This window comes from Arvicanthis niloticus, chromosome 1, assembly GCF_011762505.2.
Source record: "Arvicanthis niloticus isolate mArvNil1 chromosome 1, mArvNil1.pat.X, whole genome shotgun sequence".
Lineage (NCBI taxonomy): Eukaryota > Metazoa > Chordata > Mammalia > Rodentia > Muridae > Arvicanthis > Arvicanthis niloticus.
In genome coordinates, this window is record NC_047658.1 from 162,223,421 (window position 1) to 162,244,596 (window position 21,176).

General features: G+C 47.4%; 1 protein-coding gene across 2 annotated transcripts in view; it reads left to right on the top strand.

Annotated features, from left to right (window-relative positions):
- Nucleotides 1-21,176, top strand: part of Habp2 (hyaluronan binding protein 2) — a 31,371-nt gene that overhangs the window by 8,198 nt on the left and 1,997 nt on the right. Inside the window, exons 2-12 of one of the 2 annotated variants that reach the window (XM_034489379.2) lie at nucleotides 2,320-2,356; nucleotides 10,057-10,167; nucleotides 12,191-12,298; nucleotides 13,316-13,432; nucleotides 14,153-14,272; nucleotides 14,728-14,899; nucleotides 15,605-15,702; nucleotides 16,741-16,996; nucleotides 17,997-18,139; nucleotides 19,379-19,513; nucleotides 20,876-21,021. In XM_034489379.2, coding sequence (XP_034345270.2) covers nucleotides 2,320-2,356; nucleotides 10,057-10,167; nucleotides 12,191-12,298; nucleotides 13,316-13,432; nucleotides 14,153-14,272; nucleotides 14,728-14,899; nucleotides 15,605-15,702; nucleotides 16,741-16,996; nucleotides 17,997-18,139; nucleotides 19,379-19,513; nucleotides 20,876-21,021 — 1,443 coding nt within the window. The remainder of the gene's footprint in view (nucleotides 1-2,319; nucleotides 2,357-10,056; nucleotides 10,168-12,190; nucleotides 12,299-13,315; nucleotides 13,433-14,152; nucleotides 14,273-14,727; nucleotides 14,900-15,604; nucleotides 15,703-16,740; nucleotides 16,997-17,996; nucleotides 18,140-19,378; nucleotides 19,514-20,875; nucleotides 21,022-21,176) is intronic. The other variant, XM_076925242.1, reaches the window with a different exon arrangement.

Here is a 21,176-nt window from a genome sequence, read left to right on the forward strand (position 1 = left end):
CCCTTTCAGGGGGTATGGGCTGGAGGGAAGAGGGGGGAGGGTTTCCAAGGGGTCAGGCTGGTTCTTCTGGGAAGCCTGCCTATTTCCAGTTTAAATTCCTTCAGCGGCCATGCCTAGAAAGGACATGTCTGCCACCTGCTGGCTTCAGGCAGAACAGCTGCAGCTGTCCCTCAGACTCCCCATGTAGCCAAGGTTTGAGATTCTTAACTCTGGCACAAGTAACATAGAGCTTTTCTCTGCTGCAGAAAAGATATCTCTCCTGTCCTGCCCACCACTCAGGGGTGGCAGCAGCCGGGCATGCCCATCCTAGTCAGTTGAAAACCCGAGTGGTATCTACCTGAGAAGGACACAGACCGTGGGTTCCCCACAAGTTCAATGGAGGGGAGATAAAGCCAAGCAGAGAACCAGATCCGAGGTGCAGTCACTGGCCATACTGGGGGGCGGGATCATTCCCCAGGGACCCCCAGCCTTTCTTCTAGCACCCCGTAACACCCATTTCCCCGGGCCTAAGAATACCCCTTCCCACCTCCAGTGAAGTATGTGTCCCTATCTCATTCCCTATAAAAACAGGGGTGGGGAACCACAAGGTAATTAAACAGAGACACACCCCAAATAGTGGAGACCATTTCCCTTCTTCCTTTTTGTCCCTTTCCTTCCCAAGTTTCATCTTGTCACAATTCCAACCTAAGGAAAGGGGGAGAGAGATGCCAGAGCCCCCCGCCCCGTTCACTTTGTCACCCCACACTTGCATTCACTCTCCAGAGTATCCTTTGTTTGTTTCCTTGTGGTTTCCAAATAGAGGGCAGACAGAACCTAACCCAACTCTAAAGACACTGGGCTACAGAAGTGCAATGCCCCATCCACTCTCAGGAAATTCAGCAGCGACACAACACTATCTAGTACATCTGTATTTGGATTCCCCGGTGATCTCAACAATGCCTGAATCCAGGATCACACCCTGAGTTCAGCGGTCCCCAGCGCTTGAGCTAGAATAGCCAGCCCTCCATCCTTTGCTCTCAGTGGTGTTGAGACCTCAGTGGTGTCGAGACAGGAGGTCCTGTAGAGGTCTTGTGATCTGCAGAGCAGAATGGGCACCTGCTCCACCCCAAGGATGCATTTCTGTCAAGGATGCTATTTAATGATTTTACATCCTCACTGTGCTGCACCCAGACGTTTCCTTTCACTTTCTCTGTAACATGACATCTGCCCAGTCCCCAATATGGGTCAACAGAAAACCACAACCTAAGTGGGGAGTTGTCACAGACAGCTTAGTACAAGCGCAGGGACCTGCATGTGAGCCCTGGAATCTGTGTACAAGTGTGGCCCGTGATAGTGTATGCGTGGAGTCCTAACATTTGGGAGCCAAGGATGGGATGATCTCTGGACCCTTGGCCATCCAGTCTGGCCTTGTCCAGCTCCAAGCCCATAAAAACCCTGTCTCAAAAAAAAAAAAAAAAAAGGATTACATTTAAGGAATGGTATAAAGAAATCTTTGGCTCCCACATGTGTGTCCATACAAGTGCATGCACAGCACATGTGTGTCCATACAAGTGCTTGCACACCACGTGTGTGTCCATACAAGTGCATGCACATCTGTGCCCACGGGTGCCCTCACACATGTTCATCTGCATACATGTGTATGAGAGAGAGAGAGAGAGAGAGAGAGAGAGAGAGAGAGAAGAAATGAATGGAGATGATAGGAAGCTGTTCTGACAGGGCCTCTACTGAGACTTGGTCAAGAATGTAAAAGACAGTTTCAGGTAGAGGGAACCATCAGTGCAGAGGCTTGGGGTGGGTGGAGCCTGGCTTGATCCAGTCTAAAGCCAGATGTGGCAGCTGTTCTCTAGGGGCAGGGAGGAGCATGGGAAAAGATTTGCATGTCAAGGCAGGTGTTTGTATTTTATTTCAAGAATACTGGGAAACCTCTGGAGAGCTTTAAGCATTTGCTCATTCCCAATTCACAGGGGCAGTCCCCCCAAAATCACTTAGACTAGAACATAAATCTTAAGTGTCTTCCTCTGTAAATGGGGTTGTCATGGGAGCATAATATACAACCATGCTACTCATGATCTGGGAGCAAACGCTTAGTATTGCGGCAGATCCCAGGGCTGCCATGTTCCAACAGGTGTGTGTGTGTGAGGGACATGCGTCTGCAGAGAGGAAGGTTAAGAAGTGTGCACAGGAGAAGGAGTATCTTCCAGTGGGCTCTGCATCTCCTTCAGCATGCCGGTGTCTGGGAATGGTGATTTCAGGCCGAGGGCATCAGAGGAAGATGCCAGCAGCTCTTTCACACACTCACTGTGTTGTTTTGTTTTGCAGTTCTCACTGATGTCCTTCATTGCACCCCCAGACCCAGGTGAGTGTGCCACCACCCCAGGCTTCCACCAGCCAAGGCCAGAGCATAGAAGCACTTATGGGACCTTGGGACTCAGCTGGCTTCAGGGCATCACAGAGACTATTGAGAATTATCCAGAAACACTGCAGCTGTATAACACCCCACACAGCTTTGAGCTGCCGGTCTCGGCCACCTAAGGGAGACTACAAATGTGGTTAAACACCCTGTTTTTACAGAGGCCCAGGCGAGGGAAGCAAGTGGGTCCTTGTCCATTAGTGACTGGGGAGAGAAAGAATGTGACTGAGAAAGCCACCCTACTAACTCCATTTCCCCATAGGGAAGCAAAGACACTAACAGGTAGCTTCATGATGAGCTACTCCAGTGTTGCCTCCCCGCCCCCGATCACCACCCCCACTGCTGTACTTGGGCTTAGGGTGTCCAGAAACTCCACAGAAAGTCTCAGGTTAATAACAAGGCACATGGTACTGAGAATCAGGTAGACCCAAGGTGTCCAGCATTGGCACGGTGTTAGGATTGCGTTCAAAACTGGGCATGATGGACGTACCTGTAATCCCGACGCTTGGGAAATGGAGGTGGGAGAATCAGGAGTTCAAGACAGGCTTTAGCTACATAGCAGATTTGAAGCCAGCCTACACTAAAGAGAGTCTGTCTCAAAACAAAGAAAAAGCAGCAACAACAACCACAAACCCACAAAATGATTGCATCAAAGTAGATTGTATAGCAGAATAAGCCCAATGGCCTGCTTCATAGGCTCTGTCTCTCCCGGTCCCTGTCACCTTGAACCCTCTCCGTTTCTTCTGCCTAATGGCACACCATAGTGGACCAAACAGTATAGCACCCTTTGCCCTGCTCTGAGTTTGGGGTAGAAACTCCTCACTATTCCAAGGGAGCAAAGACAGACATCCCCACAGGTAAGGGACTAGTTGGTCAAGCTCGAAAGACCAGAGCCCGCAGCCTGTGCATGGAGAGGACAGCTGTGATTTGAGCTTTCGTCAAGGACTTACTTAGAACAAAGATGGTAACTACAAGCCAAATCTTGATCAGCCATCAATATTCTCCAGGAAAGAGTTCTCTCGATGGGCAGATAGATGGCAGATAGATGGGCAGATAGATGGTTCAGAGCAGATGACCCAGACCTTCATCCCACGTGCTCATGAAATAGAATAGAAGCGTGTGTCCAGGTGAGCATGGACCATAGAGGGACTCTGCCTCTCTCCCCAGAGCAAAGCAGAAAGGCACAACTGCTCAGAGGTCCCACTTCAGACCCCTGGCATGCATGGAGTTCAGAGAGAAACCAAGGCCAAGGTTGGAAGGGGATCATGTCTCCAGCCTCAAGAACAACTTTCTCAGACACCAGCAAAGGGTTCTTGGACTTAGGAAGTCAGAAAGACAGTAAGACATAGCTATAGATGCTATGGGGTGACAAGGAAAAGATGGGGGCATAGAAGCATCAAAGAACCTCGGTTTCAAGTGTCCAGATGTGTCTTTATGTGCCAGGGAGATGGCTCAGTGGATCAAGTGCTCGCTCTGAAGCAAAAGGCGTCAATCCAGAACCCGTGCGAATGCAATTCTCACCTTGGAAGATGGGAACAGGGATCTCTGGGGCAAGGCGGCTGGTGAGACTAGCTGTAGCAATGAGCTCTGGGTTTGATTAGTTGTGGCAATGAGCTCTGGGTTTGATTGAGAGGCCCTACCTCAGTGAGCAAAGTGGAAGAACAGTTAAGGATGATTCTTGATATCACTCTGTCCTCCACATGCACATGTACTCATGTATACACACACATACCACACACACATACCACACACACGTACCACACACACGTACCACACATATGCCACACACACATACCACACACACATGTACCACACATATGCCACACACACATACCACACACACACACACGTACCACACACATATACACATGTGCCCACAGACTTGCAAAAATGCATATACACATGCACCACACATGCACATGTACCACACACATGCATACACACATACCACGCACACATGTACCACACACACATACATACCACACATACATACCACATACACACATACCAAACACACACACACACACACACACGTGCGCGCATACACACACACACACACCACATGAAAAAGAAGAAAATATATTCAAGAAGTGTCTTCACCACGAGGCACTTTACTACTGTCTTCCAGAATGTTGTATATGACGTCTATAGGGGTTTGTGACATTCTGGAATTAGTCAGTGAACTGGTTGCAAAAGAGAAAGGATTCATTCAGTGTGTCTATATGGCTTTAGCTGAACAGATTACAAAGCACAGTGTCAGATTTGGCTCACAGACAGACTTTCCTAACCTTAGACTATCTAAACTTTGAATGGACTGGAGGGCTCTTGAGAAGAAGGAGTGAGCCCCGCAACACCAGAGGCATTTAAGACAAAACCTTCAGTTGGAAAACAACTTAGGAAAGCACGGACAACTGAGCACACCAAGACACCGACTCTAAGAATGCCACAGATAACATCTGAGAGTCAGTGAGCAAAAGAAGAGGGTTGGCCCTGGCTAAAACCTATCTCCAGATGCTCTGTTAGCCTCTGGCTGTGGACTGAGAAAGTTAGAGTTAAGGTGTATCCTTATCTGGTTCCATTGCACATGGGGCTGTCCTTTGATGAAATTCATCAGCTCCATGATCCCCTCAGACAGCAGCATGCTGAAGAGACACTCAAATCATGCCCTCAGGCAAACTGTTTCCTTGGTTGGTCTTACTGGTACCAGTACATGGCAAGGACCTTGCTGGAGCAGAAGGTTCCTGGTCCCTGGTCCCCAGTGTGCAGTAGAGGAGGTGGCCATCAAAAAGCATACACTCTGCCTGTCTCCCCAAAGCAGGTGATACACAGCCAGCAGGCCTGCAGAAATGCATCTTCAAAGCTGGCTTGGCTCTGCCCAGCACCACAGGCTATGCCCATCCATCAGCTGTCCCGCTGCCTGCCAGCAAGGCTCTTGGCTGCAGTTACCTGCCAGCAGGGCTGGAAATGTCACAGGCAGGCCGACAGGGCTGGGGTTTGGGGATAGCATCTCAGAGGAGCCCAGCTGTGGCACGGTGATGGATGAAGCCACCCGGAATGACATTCCAGGGATGTTCATTCCGGCCCACACATCTGGCAAGCTCCTTTCACAGAGCATCTGCAGAGTTCCCATGGCACCGGCGGCTATGGAACTCTTTCCAAGAGGCCTTCCCGTGGACCACAGGAATCCCGGAGAGGGACGAGGGGCATGTGTTAGCTGAAGATTTCCTGAGTAGGCCACTTCCTGAAAGCCAAAAGGCCAAAGGGTTTCTAACCTGAACCACGAGAAGCCAGGCTCATGAAAAGGCACACGGGACTTGGAGTTAGATGAACCTGGATGTGGATGCCCTTCTGCCTGGGTGTTTCGATCTGTAGGACATGAATGATGATTTATCTTCGCCGAGGAGGTTGACCGTTACATGGAATTTTGTTTACACGCAGTTTTGTAGAGTATCTGGCACACAGAAAGTATTTAGTATGCAATAACCCACCATTAGAACTATTTGTGTTAATGCAGAACACCCCCAATACTCTTTGTACTTATTTCTAGCTAGACTCTGGTAAAGGAGCAAGGCCATAGAATCTCTTTTTATACCTAATGTAAAATGCTTCTGAGAGTCATACTTTCTTCCCAAGGTTCTCTCATTCTCAGCATATAGACTGGACAAAGATCATCAGTTGTTTTTTTTTTTAAGTATAAATCTCACCTACATTCTTCCTAAGGTCCCTGCTCATGCTGCTTCAAGCTGGGCCAATCAGAAGGCAAGGAGGCTTGGTCACAGGTAGAATCAACCTGCCACACATGGCAACTGTACATAGGGCTCTGTTCTGAACACTGTAGGAAGACAGAACAGAGGCAGCCTCATTTTTAAGATTCCAGGAAACAAATCAGATAGATGTGTTAAGGCCCAGAGCAAAACAAAGATGTTCCAGCTAAGACATCCATACCCCACAGTCAACAAGGCTAGTGAAGAACACCCCTGTATCTTAACCCCCAATCCCATAACAACCCAATGTCAATCACACCCTGTTTATCTGTCATTATAATGCAGGACCCCAACTTGGAGATATCCATCAATAACCATGTATTTAGATATTAATTCCTTGGGTGCCGTTTAATCTGTGTTCTTCTGGTCTAGACCAGGTCTAGCTGATCTGAGCTGGATATCCTTGCATCTTCAGTCAGCTAGAGGTTGTTCTGGCATCTCATTTTGCTACTGGCTGGCTGTTTTGTGTCTGAGGCTTCATCTGGGCTGTTGATTCATTTGACAAAATAGGCCAGACTATTTCCACAGGAGTCAGGAGGGCAAGAGGAACAGGGAAGAAGGAGGAGGAAAGGAAGGAGGGAGGGAGGGAAGGAGGGAGGGAGGGAGGAGGGGGATAAAGAAAGGAGGAAGGAAGGGAAGGAGGGAAGAAAAAAGGAAGGAAGGAAGGAAGGAAGGAAGGAAGGAAGGAAGGAAGGAAGGGGGGAGGGAGGGAGGGAGGGAGGGAGGGAGGGAGGGAGGGAGGGAGGGAGGGAGGGAGGGAGGGGAAAAGGCAGAAGGACAGAGAACAAGGTTTCAGGGTCAGCCTTAGAGCCAGTCCCAAAGTCAGCAAAGAACCAAGAAGTGGGATATGAACTATCTCTGGCTAAAATAAACTGGGAAGTCCTGCTCTAAGAGAGGAAAGATGCAGGAGGCTGGAGAATTGGGGCATCCATGTTTGGTTCAAACCAGGTCAAATACCCAGTACTGAAAGCAAAGACACCAGGCTTCCATGTGGCCACACCCACTCTTCCTCTGCGCCATCCTCAGTCTGCTCATCTTGCTTTCTCCTCAAGGCTATTCAAAGTGGAGGCTCCTTTAGGACAAGGCCATGTCCACGCTTGTTACTCTAACTTTATAACACTCTGTGTCTCCAGTGCATCCACCACCCAGCATAACATGGCATCCACTGTAGGCTTGCTATATACTGTTCAAACATGGAGTGGGATGGAGTGTCAACATTACAGAAGAGGTAGGGGTCTGCCCATATGGAGAGGCCTTGGTAACATCCTTGTGCAGTCCCCTAAGTGAATGGCTTCTCCTTCCCTGATGATTTGAAGCCTTCACTGAGTCTATCTCAACCTGGGACCCTCACAAACTATCGGACTTAACACATCTCCTCTATTTCATGCTTCTAAAATGTGTGAGTGGTAAGTGTATGTGTACAGATTTGTGTTTGATTTTTATATATGTGGGCAGTGTGTGCATGTGTGTAGGTTTCTGTGTGCATGCCCATGTGTTTATGATAAGTGCATGCACATACAGGTTTGTGTGTTTCGTGTGATTTTTATAGGTGTGTGCATGTACTTGTGTGTACAAGTGCACACATTTATGTGTTTGTGTTTGTATGTCCATACACGTGTAGAGGACCTCAGTTAATGGTGGGCATCTTTCACTATCACTTGCCATCTATTTTATTTTTAATAGAATCTCTCATTGGACATAAATCTCACCAATTCAGGAAGAGTATCTGGAGCTCCAGGGATCTCCCATCTCCAACCCACCCCACGAAGCACTAGAATTATAGACATAAATCACCATGTTCTTCTTACATATATATACAGTAGATAGCTGAACTCAGGCCTCAAGCTTGTGCAGAAAGCACTTGCCAATGGGGCGTCTTCCTAACCAAAAAGCAGAGCTGTGGAGTGGGAATCCTTAATAACACAGTCAAGATTAGCCAACTGACCCTCCAATCTGTGGGACTGCTGAGAGGGGTTCTATGAGTTCCCTGAGAGACTCTTTATCTGTAAATACCTGTAAGAAAAACAAAATAAGTCTGGGAGTGAAAAAAGATATAAATCAATGTTGCAATCAACTGTCTCTTTCAAATGTCAGTTTGTAATCTTTCATGGCCAACTCAGAAAAACAGTTTTTTCTGTCACCTTCTCCTTCCTTCCTCTACTTTATTATATTTATGGAAGGAAACTTTATTGCTCTAGGAAGACAGCAGTCTTATCTTCAACCAAGACCCTCATCCCTGGAAAGGTGGCCTCCTCTGGGAATATTTTCATAGTGGGGGAAAAGCAGCCAGGGAAAAATAATGAGCAAGCAAAGAGAGTCTTGACTTGACACTCTGATAAATGAGGTGAAATTTTGCCAAGGAACCAGGGTTGGCGTATTAAAAAAAAAAAGAAAGAAAGAAAGAAAATGATAATTCCATTTTTAGTGGGAAATATAAAACAGTCATGGTGCAAAAGTCGATTCTTCAGAAGCCAGAGATATAAAGACTATTACAGAATGCTGGGAAGATGCACAAGGCAGCGTGTTTAGTAACCAGGCTTGGCCGGAGAGTGGTTCTCCACGCCATTGCCGCCTCGTCGGATGGCCTTTCCGGTGTCGGCATCTGCTCCTGCCTCATTATCATGTGTCTCTCTGAAGAGCACCTTCCCGGCTCCCTGTGCCAACTTGCCATCCTCTCATCAGCTGGCAGAAGCAAAATGAAGTCAACTTTCTCCCAGTTCCAAACTCCTCTCTGCCAGCCACAGAGCCTCCAGCATCGTTCAAGACTCCAAGTAACCAAGAGCTCAGACACACACGCCTGCTTGTCTCAAAGTCCCACGTAACTGAACTGTAACTCTCCATCTGTGGGCATCATGGCACTCTTGTCTCCATTGGTAACCAAGATCCAGGAACAGTCTGAGGGCATGTATGTGAGGAGTCAGTACATTGATTGGGTTCATTGAGAAGAGTTCACCATTTCCTGGCTTTAGACCTAGGCTGTCTAAAACGGAGACAGTGAGCCGGGCGCTAATGCTTACTCATCTCTCTATTCCTTCTGACTGAATCCAACGAGACCCCTGCGCTAAGCCTCTGGTACTTTGACTTCCTCACCATGGGCAACTGTACCCCTAACCTGTGAGCCAAAATAAACCCTCCCTCCCTTAAGTGGATTCGTTGGGGGTCTCTTTATTTCATATCACATTGAAAGAAATTAAGACATTTAGGATTACAGTGTTCCACCACAGCCGGTCCACGCAGAACTAGAATCTGTATATAAAGGCATTCTACCAGCTGAGCTACAGCCCTGGCCCAGCTTCCCTGAATTTTATGAGGATAAATGAGGAGGTTCCTGCAAAAAGCTCACTAAAGATTGGCTGTTAAATGCTCTGTAGGAGCAACTAAGAGATGCTTAACCCGAGAGGAGAGTGACAAGTGTCTTAGTCTTCATTAAGCTAAGACTAGTGAAGTCTCATGGGGAAATACCATGTCACTCACGGTGACAGCACCATGTGCTCTATCCTTGGTAGACCCTATGTAGATAGGTGATGACCTAGAGGCCACAGGATGCTTCCTGCTGTTCAGAGCTGAGAAACCTGAGGCACAGAGAATAAATAGCCATAGTCAAGGTCACACTTAGTGCAAGGTTGGAACTTGATCTCCATTTCTAACCAGGCGCTACCATGCCAAATACCAGCACTGCCTTGCTAGATCATAACATATCCCAAATTAAACATCACCAACCTGACCCTCCTGCCTTCCAGTGTTGTTGGGGAGAGGTGAAAAGAAAGGTAATTCTTCCTTAAAGCAATTGAGCTCACAGGGAAGAGGTGGTCCCCTAAATCAAGGATGACTTCCTTAGGCCTAATGACGAGGGTGTCTTCTGTCCTATTCCTGTCCCTGCAGACTGGACCCCTGATGACTATTACTACAGCTATGAGCACTCCAGCCCAGACAAAGATCCCAGTGTCACGCCGACTTCCCTTGAGAACCCCGACTGGTACTATGAAGATGATGGTGGGTCAATTCGGAGGGAGCGGGCATGACTGGTTTTATGTGTGGCCATGTGCAAGAGCCTTTCTCTCCCCTCTCTGACCTGCGTGGTAAAATAGGTATTGGAGAGCCTCATAAACTGGAAGCCCTACACAGCGAAGGTGCTTAGAAGCATCTCCCTACCTCTATTACCAAGTGAAGTAAGGAAGGCCAAGAGAGGAGCAGATGCGACCAAGTTCATGCAGTAAGGCAACGCCTCGTCATGTGGCTCTCCTGACACTGCCAAGAGATCTCAAGTTCAACATCAGTTCTGTGTCTTTCACCTCAAGCTGTGTCCTAACCATGCAAAAGAATTTAACTTTGAGTATTTACATCCCAGTATATGTGAATGTAGTTGCATGTGTGTTTGTGTGTATATGTGAGTGTGTTTCTGTGTGTGTTTATATGTATATGTGATGTAGTTGTGTCTTCATCCTTTTTCTTTCTCTTTTTGCTATTTATAATCTCTGTGTGTGCATGCCTGTTCGTGTGTGTGTGTGTGTGTGTAAGTCTGTGTGTATGTGTACATGTTCATGTACATGTGTGCATAAAAGGCAGGCAACCTCTGATGTCCTGCTTCAGGATGTCTTCTTCAGTTTTCAAGACAGGAGCTCTCACTGGCCAGGGCTTACCCTGATTAAACTGCACCGACTGATCAATGAGCCTCGAGTTCTGTCTGCTTCTACCTCCTGGGCACGAGGATTATAAATATTTGCTACCATGCCCAGCTTTTTATTCAGAATCTTTTCACAGTTGTTAGTGTGGTTGTATGAAGGTTTGTAGGTATTTGTTTGTATGTTTTATGTGTTTATATGATGTGATTGTGTATATATATATATGTGTGTGTGTGTGTGTGTGTGTGTGTATCTGTGTATTTGTGAGTGTGGTTGTGTGCATACATGTGTGTATATGTATGAGTGTACTTGTATATATGTGTGTGTATATGTGAATGTGGTTGTGTGTATAGGTGTGTCTCTGTGTGTGTTTGTGTGTATATGTGACGTAGTTGCGTTTGCATGTGTGAGTGTTGTGTGTGTTTGTGTATATGTGATTGTGCTGGTGTATGTGTGTGTTAGTGTGGTTGTGTGCATGTGTGTGCAGTCACACACTTAGTTTTGGTTTATGTCTCCTTAGACTGACCAATAGGACAGAAAAGGAAGGTAAGAGGCTAGATCCAAGCAAAGCCACGTGACTGAGGCAGGAGAAGGCGTGGAAAGCACTTAGCAGCTGCATAAAAAGCTGTGTTACTGCAAAGTGGTCTGGAAGGCAGAGCCAAGATACAGGGCACAGGGGAACATCAGAAGAGACCATCAAAACAGGAGCCAGGCCCCGGGATCCTACCTCCCGAACCAAAGAACAATGAGTGTGAGCACAGGACAAAGGATTCCCCAAGGGAGGATCCATTCAGACAACCATGAAAAAGCCAAAGGCACAGATGAAATATGACAAAATCTAACTGAACAAGGAGTTGAAGAAAGGCGAAGGCCACTGGGTCATCTCCTCTGAGCTGTCAATTCTCTGTCACCCTCTTGCCTTTGCTCTTCCTTCCTGATGTTCAGAAAGCGTGTTTCATGAGGGGTGGGTTAGCTTTGCACACTTCTGCCTGACCTCCACCCCTGGGCACTGGAAGTAGGGGAGGTCTTCAGGCTTATGAAATGCCTTTAGCATCAGAGACAGACCCCAATGTACTCCCGGCGAGGTGGGAGGGGAAAAACACTCACAAGGGGAAGGGAACTTTCTCAATGAGAAAGCCAGGTCCAAAGCAGGGCTGAGGGATGCAGTCACAATTGTGTCTGCCTGCCTCCCCTCTTACTCGCCTGCACTGCTCTCCCCGGCATGTGACTGTGGTTGTCCTTGATCTCGAAGGATGATACAGTTTTTGCCTTTGTCCGAGCAACAGTTCTATTGTTGATCTCCCGTTTGGGGCAGGAGGCCGACTTTAGGTGAGAAGTGGGTCTTCTCTTTGGCTTCCCCCTCTCTGACCTTGACTTCTGCCTTTGTGTCTTAGATCCATGCCAGTCCAACCCCTGTGAACACGGCGGGGACTGTGTCATCAGAGGGGCTACCTTCAGTTGCAACTGCCTGGCCCCGTTCTCGGGGAACCGGTGTCAGACTGGTGAGCACATTGCTTTGCATCCTTCATCCATTAGGGTTAACCATGACACCCTCAGGAAAGCACTGGATGATCCCGGGACAAAGGTTATAATTCCACAGGCTATGATCATGCATGGTGGCATCAGGCTATGTGTGGTCACAGGTGGCATCCTTGTAAATCCTGTGCCCAATACTGTGACATGGGGCTCATGGTTCCATTCTGCAGAGAAGAATGCTGAGGCCAAGAGAGGATGAGAAACTTGGAAATTTGCTTTTAGACTACCTTCAGCTGAGAAGTGTGATCCTCAAATGCAATGACAGGAATATCCCAGGGCACATAAGGCCCAATTTAGAACAGGGTGCACAGGAGCTACAAACCTGCCCCTGACCACATAGCTGGTCAGGATGTAAGCAGAAACCAGAGCAGCCAGCCTGACTCCTGGGCTCCTTCATCCACTACCCTCCTAGTGTCTGCATTTAGAACTCCTGTAGGGCTGTATAATAGTGAGAGTAGGGACACAGGCGAGGAGCTGGCAAGTGCAGAGAGTGTCATCGTGGCCTCTGGCCTTTGTGACCCTTCCACTTATTCCTTCCATTTTGACCCTTAGGGTCCTTCAGGAAATGGTTGTGATCATTTAGGAACACAGCCGAGAACACCCGATCAGTGAGAGCGGGGAGAACACAGCCTTTGGTTCACCCCTCTCCTCACACCTCAGGAGAATGACCAAAACTGGAAAATCAAATATATGCAGTAAGGGGCAGAAATCACAACTGCCTATTGAAGGTGTGAACATGGAGGTGTGAACAGCTATCAGAGTTTATGTTAGGATGGGGAAAAAAATCAGCCAGGACTCAAAGTTAAGTGGGAATCCTTGTCCTGGAGCAGCCTGACATCCCAGGACTGCGGACAAAGCCACAGAAACAGTCGGCTTGCCCTGCCTCCAAAATTAAGCTAAGCAGGTGCCCCTCTAAGTCAAATGTGCCCCAAGTAATGTCCCACCCCACTCCCATTCTCCACTTCTCTGTGTATCTCACACAGCACAAAACAAGTGCAAGGACAACCCATGTGTCCACGGTGATTGCCTCATCACCCAGAAGCCTCCCTACTACCGCTGTGCCTGCAGATACCCTTACACGGGGCCAGACTGCTCCAAAGGTGAGTGGCAGGATGTTTTCTCTGCTCTAACTGGTGCCTCTGGTGTCTGCACCTTACTGCATGGGTGTGGGTAGAAGAGTGTCTGAAGTTTTTGTGGCATCCAAGACAGCCCTTTTCATTAGGATCCTAGAAAAGGAATCCTCCCTGGGGAACTCAGGGAGAATTCACTAATCTGTATTCACAAACACACACACACACACACACACACACACACACACACACACACACAGTCACCTTGGAAGTTGATTCCTCCAGGAAGTAGGCACTGATCTATTCCTGAGACGGGTTGTATGTGGGACTTACACACTGAGTCACTGCTCTGAGTAGGTATACAATCCCAAGAGATTTACTCTTGTCTAGAAGACATAGAAATTCATAAACAAAGAACCTAATATTCAGAGAGGTTAACTTGCCTGTGGTCACATAGTTCTCAAGGGCCACAGACAAGTTCCTATCCAGATCAGACTATCTTCCAGATCAGTCCATAAGGACTCTGCGACCCATTCTGGGGTTGTTTGTTTGTTTGTTTTTTCCTGTTGAAAATTTCCTCCATCCATCTGGCTTTATGCAGTTGGTCTATGCTTTCTGTGGCATTTGACAGGGTGTCAATGATCTGTCTATGCCCTATGGTATCCTGTCATTTAGGAGAGGATGACTCTAGAAGAGTGCCACCATTAGGGGGTGTTACACCCCCTCCTAACTCATTTTCTGTTTCCACAGTACTTCCGGCATGCAGACCAAATCCCTGCCAGAATGGCGGGGTCTGTTCCCGGCACAGACGGAGGTCCAGGTTTAGCTGTGCCTGTCCAGACCAGTATAAGGGGAGATTCTGTGAAATAGGTATGGGTCTTCACTACTATTACATCTGCAAAGAATCTAGGACAAGTGAGACCTCCGGTGCCTTTTCTGTTCAAGTGACTCCTACACACATGGCTCAGAGTTTCCCAAGCTCTATCCTCCCCAGTCTTCCAACCTCAGAGCACAGAGCCTGCCATCTCCCTGCCAAGGAAGTGATGGTCTGGAGTGTGGTGTAGCAAATCAACCCTCCACCCAGACCACACCAGGACCCCTCCCACCTCCCCCAATGGTTTTGTAAGCACCCACCTTGTCACACTAGAGGATTTTATATTTTAAATTCTGGTTAAATGTGGAACATTCTGGAGCTTTGTGATGACACCTAGGGATAACCCATGATCAAGCCCAGTCCTGTGACCCATCTGATATCCCCACGAACCCTAATTGAGGCCAATGAGTCCAGGACTGACCGTTCTCATAGGCGGCCTGCTCTCTCCGAGGTCCGGACGACTGTTATGTTGGCGACGGCTACTCTTACCGAGGCAAAGTGAGTAAGACAGTCAACCAGAACCCATGCCTTTACTGGAACTCCCACCTCCTCTTGCAGGAGAATTACAACACGTTTATGGAGGATGCGGAGACCCATGGGATCTCAGATCACAACTTCTGCAGGTACAAATGACTGCTTCCCGGAGGTTCCCCATCTTGGTTGCTTGACTTTGAAACTGACTGCAAGCCAGCAGCCTTCCTCCAAACCACACTCCTGGTTTCCTAGCTCTACTTTAGTCTAACTAAGGTCAATGGCGTGCATGATTTGCCTATGGAAAGGGAGGGTGTTTTGCTTGCCTTCATGCTGGCCCCATGAACAAGGTGTCTCCTTTGCACGCGATAGCCTACCTCTGTTCCCCTAATGCTCAATGGGAGCTGCCTTCTTGAGGAGCTATCTTCATGGAGAAAGCTTTGCCTACTTCCCAAAGGATTCTCATGCCTGGGTCTCAGAGGCTGGGGCCAGCTCTCACCATGTCTGTCTGTCTGTCTGTCTGTCTGTCTGTCTGTCTGTCTGTAACACTTTCCTAAACACATTGAGTGGGGATCTTCAGTAGAAACTCCACTTCTCCCATGTTTTATGTCTCCCATGGTCCAGCACACTAGTTGGAAATTACTTTCTGATCCTCAGGATTCTCCTCCTGAAGTTAAGATTTTTGCCAAAAATCTGTGAGCATGCTTGTATTGCCAAGGTTTGCTAACCTGTTGGAGGATTCCAGTGGAGAACGGTTCCAGGCCGTGTGGGGATTGGGTATCTTCTGACTCGGGGTGCTTCCCTGATGCAAAACTCTCTGAGTATTGATGGTCGCTCACTTTAATTTTGTATTTTAGAAACCCAGATGGAGACCACAAACCCTGGTGTTTTGTCAAGGTGAACAGTGAGAAGGTGAAGTGGGAGTACTGTGATGTCACAGTCTGTCCAGTGCCGGGTGAGTCTGTGCTGCTATCTGTAGGGCCTGGGGAGGAGATGGCCAGTCCTGGGCAGTCCTGGTGGGAGTCTTGGTGCTTAACCACTCCTGCCCTACATGTCCCTTGACCCTCGCTTCACAAACATCCATATCACTCCTCCTAGTCTTCTGTAGCCTTCAGGACAATGAGCTAGCCTCTGCACTTCCATCATCTCAGGCTAGATCTAAAACTTTCTGTCCTAACCCGGGGTCAGTACCCTCTGAATCATATACTGTGTGTGTCAGTATATGATGACCATCATATGCTGTTGATCACTGGCTGTGTCAGGTGGACAATGACCATCACTGGCTTGGCCCTCGTGGCCTCTCAGAACGAGCTGTGTTCTGAAGTCCAGCTTCGCATCTTTTCTGACAATCTTCACTGGTGCATCTCTCCACCCACATCTGAAGGAGCCGATCGATCTGACCAAAGGGATCCACGCCCTGTTTCACACACGCAGCTCTGCTCTGTGGGTACCTGTGATGCTCCATCTCACACCTGCTTTTGCTTGGTTTTTAACCATTCTTTGAGAACTGGCCCAAGCATCCCTTCCCCTGACCCGCCCTCTTGAGCCCTTGAATCAGGTGTTATATGTCTCTCTGCACAACCTCAACGAACAGAACAAGGTCGCAGCCACATAACCTCACACTCTTTGCTTGCCACAAATTTCCAGGCGAACCTCCTACCTCCTCTAATCTGCTAAAAATAAAAACCCTGAAGACACATATTAATGATGAGACAGTATGCAAGTCCATGATGGGTTTGTGCATTTTGTGTATATGTTTGTACATCCGAGGAGTAACGCACTTCAAAATGTGGAAATAAAAACAACATCTTTCACATCAATTCTATATGAACTTGCTTTCTATTACCTAAGTCATCCAACAAGACTCAGTCACTCGCCAAACAACAAATCAAAGGTGTGCAGTCTCTCGGCTCTGGCTTGTGGTCAGAGTCGTGACTCCAGCTATGTCCTCCAAAGGAACAGCTTGTGTGATTTACCTTCATGTGCCCCACAGACACTCCTAACCCATTGGAAAGCCTTCTGGAGCCTGTGATGGATCTGCCAGGGTTTGACTCCTGTGGGAAGACGGAGATGGCTGAACGCACAGTCAAGCGGATCTACGGAGGCTTTAAGAGCACAGCGGGCAAGCACCCGTGGCAGGTGTCCCTGCAGACCTCACTGCCGCTGACCACCTCCATGCCCCAAGGCCACTTCTGTGGGGGTGCCCTGATCCACCCCTGCTGGGTGCTCACTGCAGCCCACTGTACCGAGTAGGTATCCATGGGGAAGGGAGAATATCACAACATGAGTGGGCACAAAACAGGCTCTCTTCTCACCAAGTGATATCCCTCAGAAGTTTGGCAGGACTGGGGCTAAATGCCCAGAAGAGAAAGAACAGAGCCTTGAATGAGAGTGGATATACCTACCACGGCTTACCACAGCTGTTCCATGAAGTTTACCATATATAGCTAACTACCCAGAGAGGTCAGGGTTTGTGTGTCTTGTTATTTGTGACATCCCCGATGCCTTCAGTACAGAGGTCTTTCCATGTAGCAAGTATTTAGTATGTATGTTAAAGGAAAGATATAGTTATTCTCTTTTTATAAAAGACACTTGGGTCTTAGGAAAGTTTAATGTCTTAACTAAAGTCTCACGGAAAGAAGGCCACTGAGTGAGACTGAATTCAGCTCTGTCTTCTTCTTGAGCTTCTTGAGTCTACTCTGAATGGGTAAAATGGCCCGTCATCATCAGTGAACCACCAGGTCAGGCATTCTCATATGTACCTCTGGTGACTTCTAGGAGCTGAGATATCATCACCTCTTCCAGATTCTCTAAGTTCAGAGTCAGGGCTGGTCTCATGAGCCTCCTCGGCTTGAGAGACAGATTGTATAACGTCTGGTCTACTCTATCCTTTGGGATTCTAGCGTGGTCCCCAAGAGAAATTAGACTCATGAACATTAGCACCTACCCACGAATTGTAGCAGACTTGCTCAAGACTTCAATGGCTGACTTTTAGCCAAGCCCAGAGAGAAAAGAGATCTCCCAGGAAAAGCGAGTGTATGCCTGCACTCTCCGTCCACTGATGAAACGTTCCCTTGCGTTGTGTTATCTGGAACCCAAAGAGAGTTTTCTAAGGGAGCAAAGAACTTCAGATAAGGTGCTGAAGCTGAAGGTCAGGCGCTTTACCAGGGACACAGGGCTTCTTAATTGCATAGCTCCTGCCTCTGACATCCCAGGGCAATTTCCCGAGCATCGTATTTTACCTTGTAGCATGAACAGCAAGCATCTAAAAGTCGTGCTAGGGGACCAGGACCTAAAGAAGACAGAATCCCATGAGCAGACCTTCAGAGTGGAAAAAATCCTGAAGTACAGTCAGTATAATGAAAGAGATGAGATTCCTCACAATGACATTGGCAAGTATCCCCCGGCCTCCTCTGGGTCTTACCCTGGGTGGATTTCTCCACAGGTAAGAATCTAGGGTTTGGTTATAGAAAGTTCCATGAAAAGTTTGCTTTATATCCCTTGGGGATCCTGTAATGTAGATAATTTATTTCAAAGCTTATTATGTCTTGGGAGTGTATGATAGTGTCTTAGTTAGGGTCTTACTGCTGTGAACAGACACCATGACCAATGGAAGTCTTATAAGGACAACATTTAATTGGGGCTGCCTTACAGGTTCAGAGATTCAGCCCATTATCGTCAAGGCAAGAACATGGCAGCATCCAGGCAGGCATGGTGCAGGAGGAGCTGAGAGTTCTACATCTTCACCTGAAGGCTGCTAGTGGAAGACTGATTTCCAAGCAGCTAGGATGAGGGTCTTAAAGCCCACACCCACGGTGACACACCTACTCCAACAAAGCCACACCTCCTAATAGAGCCACTCCCTGGGCCAAGCATATACAAACCATCACAATAGAATTGTTAATAATTGGGTAAAACTTTTCAGTTGCGGGAAAGAGATGTGAAGACTATTATATCATGGGAAGTGCTTAGCCTTGAACCCCAGCTCACCGGCTTAATAGCTAGAATTTGGATCATCTTCCTGACCCTCGGTTTTTTGTTCCATAAAATGAGGTTGCTACAACATGGCTTGAGACTATGTGTTGTGACATAATGTGTATGTGCACTTGTGTGGCACCTACTAGGTGCTTGGGTGCAGAGGCAGGGCTGTTTTCCGCTGCTGGATGCTCAGGTCTGTGGTGCTGTGCCCTGACCTGTTCACATTATGGGTTCTCTCTCTCTCTCTCTCTCTCTATATATATATATATATATATATATATATATATATATATATATATATATAGTATCTCTCTCTCTCTCTCTCTATATATATATATATATATAATATATATATATATTCTGTGTCTCTTCCTTCTTTATCAGTAACCCCTTCCATACAGCCTGCTTTTGAAAAGTGAATCAGGAATGATTTTGAATCCAATTAGTTTTATTGACTATTGATATTCTTTTTGTATTGTGTTACCCCTTTCTGGAAGTTTAAAACACAAAATGTGGATGAGAACATTTTTCAGTTGTGGAAGAAATAATATGGCTTGCCAACTCTCTTTCCAAAGCAACATGAAGCCGACACTTCTCTGATCAAGAGATGACATCACTCCCAATTCTCCCCACCCCTTCTGTCTCTCATCCAGCTTTGCTCAAGTTAAAGCCAGTGGGCGGTCATTGTGCTCTGGAGTCCAAATATGTGAAGACCATATGTTTGCCCAGTGACCCCTTTCCCTCTGGGACTGAGTGCCACATCTCTGGCTGGGGCGTAACAGAAACAGGTGAGTCTCCATATACACAGGAGAGCTATACCATCCAGAGAATAAAGGAGCAATGGCATCTGTCCTCCTGCTCCTGAAACAAGTTCAAAATGCATCACCAAGAATGTGTCTGCCTCATTGCCCAGGCCCTAGTTGAATATAACCATTTCATGGAGCTTGCCCTGTAGGCCTCTGATCTCTACAGTGGTCTCTGGCCTCCTGTTCTAGACATATGACCTTTCTCAAGCACGGAGTGTACACCAGGGAAGACCACGCTCCTTCTCTAAGGAGATTGCAAAGATGCTGGGTACGTCACACATGTGGGCACTTGTGGCATCGGACAGGCACTCTGGATAATGCTGTTGTAAGCTTCTGGCACTGACAACTCTTCAGTGTCAGGCAAAGAGTCTTGGTTGCTTCTCAAGCATCTCAGTTTTACTTTCTCAATTGTCATTTCTACCTTCGGGGCTTGGATTACGTGCACCGAAATTATATCTTGAATACAAAGAAGTTCATAAGAGTATTTTCAAATTTTTGCCAAATACTCAAAACATGTCACCTCCTACTAGTAGAGTATCCTTAATAATGGGCAGGAAAAATCACTTTGAATAGGTTTAGATTCATAAAGAAAAGGAAACAGAATGTATGTGATACATTTGCCAGAGGCTCGGGGAGAGAAAATCTCTGACTAACTGGACGCAAGGTCGACCAGGAAGTTGTTTGTAGCCCCTTGTTGTAGTCCGTCTAAGCCTTTCCACTGTCGCTCTCCTTAATGGGGTCTGCTCAGCGTGGTGATGTCTTCCTTGGGAAACCTTTAGGGCCTCAGATTAGAATGCCTTTATTTTTCCACAAATAGCTCTTAAGATTGTATGTTCAAAGTCAACGATGCTTCGAGCAATTTCGTTATCCTTAAGAAGGGGATAGATTTTCTAGGAAGCAGATAATTTACTGTATCTGGGCACTTCACCTATTCACCCACCCATGTACGTATGCACGATTCCATCCGTCTGTCTATCCTCATCCATCTACGCATTCATCTATTCATTTCTTCAGGACCTACTATGTGTTAGCCCTTCTGCTAGATACAGGAAATTTAAAGATGGTTATGAACCATCTCCCCTTTCCAGAATTCGCAATCAGGTTGAAAAGGCAGAGTATGGAGCGAGTGATTTGTTCAACTGTGATCAGAAGGGCTTTGAAAGTGCACGTAGGGGTAAGGAGGGTGCAGTGAAGTCGGCTCTGGTGTTGGAAGATGGGATGTTTCTCCCCTCCTCTATAAGAATGCCATTTTCCCTGAACTGAGAGTTGGTGGCTTCTTACTAATGGTGAGTAGGGCGGGTATCATTCCAGTCTTCATGGTAGTGACTGTTTCCTCTCCCACAGGGGAAGGGTCCCGCCAGCTCCTGGATGCTAAAGTCAAGCTGATTGCTAACCCTTTGTGCAACTCCCGACAACTCTATGACCATACAATCGATGACAGTATGATTTGTGCAGGGAACCTTCAGAAGCCTGGATCAGACACCTGCCAGGTCAGAAACTCCACATGGTACTTGGAGGTAAAGGCTCACTGAATATCAAGCTAAGCAGAGAGGCCTATGGTAGCTCTGGAATGGGAACCAGGGTCAACAGGCCACCTGCTTCAGCATCAAGACACAGAAGGGTATATCTGTCTGAGCCTACATCA